Source organism: Corvus hawaiiensis, chromosome 26, assembly GCF_020740725.1.
Source record: "Corvus hawaiiensis isolate bCorHaw1 chromosome 26, bCorHaw1.pri.cur, whole genome shotgun sequence".
Classification (NCBI taxonomy): domain Eukaryota; kingdom Metazoa; phylum Chordata; class Aves; order Passeriformes; family Corvidae; genus Corvus; species Corvus hawaiiensis.
This window is the reverse complement of record NC_063238.1, coordinates 37,407,595-37,413,298: the sequence shown is the minus strand read 5'-3', so window position 1 is coordinate 37,413,298 and position 5,704 is coordinate 37,407,595. Positions and strand designations below refer to the sequence as shown.

The window sequence follows — 5,704 nt, the reverse complement described above, 5'->3', positions numbered from 1 at the left end:
GTTGCTTTGTGTTGCTTTTAGAAAATGGAAAACCTAGCATGCCACTGGTACAAGCACCCAGCCTTGCAATACCAGCGCCAGAAGGTATCTTTGATGGAAGGTGACAAAGAATCCCCGAGCCCACACAATTGGCAGCACTTGGACACACTCTGTGAGAAGGGGATAAGGCATGTTCTGATGTTGACAGGTTCAACAATCACCAGTTCAGCTTGGAAAGGACCCCCAGGCATCCTCTGGTCCAACCTGCCCTATTCCAGCAGGGCCACCTTGAGCCATTTGCCCAGCATCACGTCCAGATGGCTTTGGATTATCTCCAGGGATGGAGACTCCACAACCTGACCTGTGCAGACACTCTGTCACCTTCACAGTAATTACATGAGAAAGTAACAAAAACTAATTAAATGTGCCATAGGGATGGCTGGATTTCACAGATGGTTATGGGGAAATTCTGAGAGGTCTGGCCATTTTTACAATTAACTGAAAGACTATTTTGGGAAACATGAGCTTTCAAGGGATGACAGTCCCAAGGTGATTTTATACAAATCTGACACTATCTACCTGAAATGGTGTCAGAAATACAAAATTTGGGTAGGGATGTAGCAAAACTCGGATCATGAAGAAAAGTAACCAAGAGAGGTGGTTGGTTTGTTTGAGAAGGAATGAGACTGGTAAAGGAGGGAAAAAAGGAGATGGGAAAAGAGGGAAGAAAGGGGATCGAAAGAATAGCTAATTACCAGGGTCAGGGACATTTAGGGTCCATGTCAGACAGCCCTGCACCTGACTGCAGTAGTTTCAGAAGGGAAATAAACCTTCTCTTTCCACTATTGTCTGATCTGCTTCCATGGCCAGGAGGGACCTGGTGTCTTCCTTTGCATTGGGTGGAAGAAGGCTGGGAGCTGCCCTTGACACCCACCAGGAATGCCAGGAGAGGATACCTAACACAGGAAGGGCTCTGCAATCCATGCCATTGATCCAGTCATCTACATCAAAACTGCACTGCTAAAGAAATCAATTAATCAAAAAGATGAAGTCAAATGCCAGGCTAATACTCTTAAATCATTTAAAACAAGACCATAATCACTGATACTACTTATGTCTGATCATATTACTGAAAAATGAAATTAATTCTAAAAAAGTCCCGATGATAGCTTTGCACTGATTTGTACAATCTGTTTTCAGATTTGTTCCAAACAAAAGCTATTATAGGGCAGACATAAGAAACTCAAAAGCATTTTGCTGTTTCAGTTGCACATTTTCCAGTAAAGAAAGTTTCATACATCACACCTCTCTGCATGCTCAGAACACCATGGTTTTATCATGCATAACAAAGACAGAAACAAGGAGCACAAAGCTGACTTTTGCAGAAGAGCTGTATTGCTTCCTTCAGGAAAGCTGTTATCTGGTATATATTCTCGGTTTCATTATTCTTAGTCTGTGTGCCCCTCCTTTTTTACAGTAAAATTAAGAGGACTGAATGATGTTGGTGTCTTGGAACAAAAGCAAGACACGTCCCTTTACAGGAGCTGTAAGTGAAAAACCAACTCTGGCACCACTTTTAAAAAAAAAAGAGAGATCAAGTATACTTTTAGGCTACAAGCTACTACTATTGTTGCCTACTTTTTATTTTGTCAGTGTATTTCACGAGAAAACTAAATCCACTGTGAGGCTGTCAGGACAAATAATTAACACTACTCTGAAATCTGAAATTAACATTACTCTGAACTCAGTGGAGATGCTGCTTTTGCCAACACAGTGGTCTCCACAGTCCCAGGAAGAAAACTGTTATAAACACTAGAAAAGTGGGAAGAACTGGTGCACCTGTCTGCTCATTGCACTTGCCATGATCTTCCATTATTCAGTGTTCTGCTGTAGGAGAAAGAATGAGTTTAAACTTTTTTTTATGAAAGAAAAGATATAATGTGGAATTACTCTCCAGAAGCAACAATAAGAAAAGAGGTCCTTGCATGTCTCTTCCATAAGTGGCTCAGCTGTTAAATTGCACTGTGTCAAGGCCCCATCCTCAGCTACGTCAGTAAAGGGTTTGTGACTTCAAAGTAGGATGAAACTGAGAGAAAAGGACTCTGGGTCTTCTAGAAAATTAAATTCTATTCCAAGAGCTGACTAAAAATCTAGGAACTGTGTGAGGAATTATCTGAGAATTACACAAAAAAACCCAATTAATGAGCAGCAATTTTCAAAAACTTCCATTGCCATCCCCACTAGAGTGATGCAATTAAAATAAACTTATTGAGCCATGGGGATGCAAAAGGCAAGTTATGTTTCCTGAAGCAAGGGCACAGTGAAGAAAAATTAGCTATTAAGATGTCATTACTTTCAAGGCAAGATTTTATTTAATTGGGCCCTCAGCTTCCTGAACCAAGAATTCTATCCCACTGCTCACTGTTCCAAGGCAACACTGCTAGCAGAGATCATTTTGTCCAAGTACCATTTCTGCTGGATGTATAAACTTCCTCTGGTGATTAAGCCTCATTTCAGAGCACACTGAGCTTATCTGAGGCTGTGAAGATAAATGGCAATATTGATGCTGACAAAACTGGTCTCAGAGTCCTGAGATCCAACACAGGAAAGGCTGTAAGAATATGGATCACTTGAAGTGACTGAGAAAATGGGCTAAGCTGACAGGAAACAACCCCATCTGTAAACCGATTTTTACTCTCTGAAACTTGGTTTCTCTTTTAAATGAAATCTGTCATAAGATCTGATAAAAAGACTGGATACTTAACACGTAGGAGTTTGGCTCATCAGTTTCAGAGTGTAAAAGCTGCTGACCAGCAACCATATTTATGGAATGGAAACTAAGCTGTTGTACCTACAGGTTACGAAACAAGGTTATTTATATAATTCACAAAAAACCGCAGTGACGAAAACTGGATTCTTACTATGAGTAAATCAAACACCAGAATGCATCTCTTGTACATCCTGGTGAAGCATCCAGCTCCTGGAGATAACAGTCACAGGTGAGATGAAAAACATCTACAGCAATAACAGCCCTGTAAGTGCCATCAAGGTAAGCCAGAAATAAAATCAACACCCACACACTGCAACATCCTCATCTCTGTAAGAACATCCTTTCACAATGCAGGTGAAGCTGAAGCAGGAATGGAACTTACCATCAACAGCACTCTCCTGAAAAGGTCTCTATCCGCTGTTTCGGTGAGCAGGTGGATGCTGGTGACATCCGCCCCACCGCGGTCGGCTCCCAGGGAAACCTGACTGGGATCTCCCCCAAAGCTGGCGATGTTCTGCTGCACCCACCTCAAAGCTGCCAACTGATCCAAAAGGCCAGCATTTCCCCTCACCTCAGCAGAACCTGGTGTAGAAAACAAAATATGGCTGAAAAGAAAACTATGAACACCAAAGTTTTGAGTAAATGTTATATTTTGAGCAGCTCTTGCAGCTGAGACTTGACAAAACTGATACCAGAGTTTAAAAGTCTGAGGTGGTCTCTTCCAGGGTAATCACTTTACATACCAACTCCATTTCAGCTTTTACCACTCCACAGGGCAGCCCTGGAGGTGCCTCTTTGTGTGTCCCAATAACAGAAAGATAACACTCCAACTTCTAAGCTTCACTAGGACACATCATGGCAGGAGACTTGAGTCCAGGCTCAAGTATCCATAGATTTAGCCATAAGATTCTTTTTCTACATGAGTAGCTCAATCTTAAAATGAATTAAAAGCAAACAAAAAAATCTGTGTGTTTGCCAAGTTCTCAAGTTGGAAGGGACCTATAAGAATTACTGTTTCCCTGGAGTACATCTGATTGTATGTTTCCTTCCTACACCCCTTTTACACTTGTCCTGCCTGACCAATCGTTATAAATCACAACATCTTGAATTTTTTTACACTCTTCCAGATATTATTTTAAAACTTATAATATTTCTGTCTATATCCTTTAAGATTGTCCTATGTCTGATAGAAATCTGATATTTATATTTTTTTCATATTTTTGTAAACATAAAAACAAACAAATAATTAATCTGGTGCTTCTCCTAAGTATGACCACTTCCTTTTCAACACCAAGAAGTGGTAACCTGATACTTTGATGAATAAGAAACTAATGCTGAAAGCATCTAATGATGCAACCCTGTAGGTAAGCTTGATTTTATGTCAACAAAAGCAGAAATAAGTAATTCCTCCATGGTCTGTAAAAAAGGAACAGAAAATTATTATTCGCTGTCTACTTTTTTTAATCCACAATGAGCCATTCATTTTCAAAGTTTTAAAATTCTTCACACTTAAAACTTGGAAAAAACCAAAAACCCACGGGATAAAAAAGAAAAGCCGTGAATAGAAAAACAGCTGAAACTATTTGTTTCTTCCGTTGCCAAGATCAAATAGTACAAGTTTAAAATAAGGATAGGTTCAGAAACTAGGAAATCAAAGTTAACAGAGTGTGGAATAAAAAGCTGCCACTTCTTGGACAGGTCTTGGGCAAAAAGCAATTAAAGTGCACATCCTTTGCACTGCTGTAATGAATTACTGAGGTATCAAACACACCAGTTTACACAGCAGAATAAATATAGAGCAGAACAGATTACTGTTAACCTTTCAGGGCTTAGAGATGCCCACACTACAACAGCCATTGTCAGGAACAGCCTTTCAGTAGGGCAGCCAAAAACTGAATGGCCCAAAAACCTGACCTATAGCCATTGTTTCAGATGATCAGTCCAAACCACACCAGTGAAGCAATGGAGGAAAAGCTTTCCCTGCTTAGTTTTTTTTGGTTTTGTGGTTGTTTTTTTGGGTTTTTTTTAGTTTGTTCTGCACACCATGACCAGTTCCCAGAGTTCTCAATTCAGCAATAAACCCACTCTTTAAAAAGGAAATCTCATTTTAAGGGCTTGCTGCATCCCTATTGAGACTACTCCAAAGGAAGTGAAATCATAGAGCCCTTCAGGTTGGAAGAAACCCTTAAGATCATCAAGTCCAACTGTTAACCCAGCACTGCCAAGCCCACCACTAAACCATGTCCCCAAGTACCACACCTACATGTTCTGAAATATTCCCAGGGGTGGTGACTCCACCACTGCCCTGGGCAGCCTGTTCCAACGCTTTACAATCTCTTTGGTGAAGAAATTTTTATGTGCAGATCCATGTAAATATTTTAGCCACACAATCTGCCTTGCTACCAGTATACTAAACAAAAAGACCTAAGAGGGAAACATAACCAGTTCCTTGTTCCCTGGCAAAAACCACAACTGGGTTGTGAAATATACCACACTGGAGAACAGATGCATGCATGGACATTCATAGGAGTTAGACTGAAAGAAACATGTCTGCCAGGAATCTTTTCCACTGCCTTTTTGTAGGAAAAGATCACATTCCTGAGGACCACAGGAAACTGAAAAGAAACCAGAGTCCTTGTGTGCTTCCTTCTGTTATTACTAAACAGGAGAAGAACAATAGTGCTAAATAAAAGCATGAAAATCATTCTGTTTTATATGACTTCATGGAAACTTAAAAGAATAAAACCTAAAAACATGACTTTCTTCTCCAAATTCATACCATCCCTATCACTGGCAATTCACCTTAATTTTTCTGAATGCAAAGCGAGAGGTGAAGGCACTTGTAAGAATGTGCATCACTTTTTGCCACATTAATGGGTGACAGCAAATTAAATTAAGCATCTTTTATGCATAGAAGAAAAAGAGCTCTTTCACTTTTTGCAAAAGCCCTGCCAC

General features: G+C 40.1%; 1 protein-coding gene across 1 annotated transcript in view; it reads right to left on the bottom strand.

The window, feature by feature from the left end:
• TG (thyroglobulin) overlaps positions 1–5,704 on the bottom strand; it is a 151,761-nt gene that overhangs the window by 62,663 nt on the left and 83,394 nt on the right. The window contains exon 41 of the mRNA XM_048286926.1: positions 3,132–3,331. Within this exon, the coding sequence (XP_048142883.1) occupies positions 3,132–3,331 (200 nt within the window). The remainder of the gene's footprint in view (positions 1–3,131; positions 3,332–5,704) is intronic.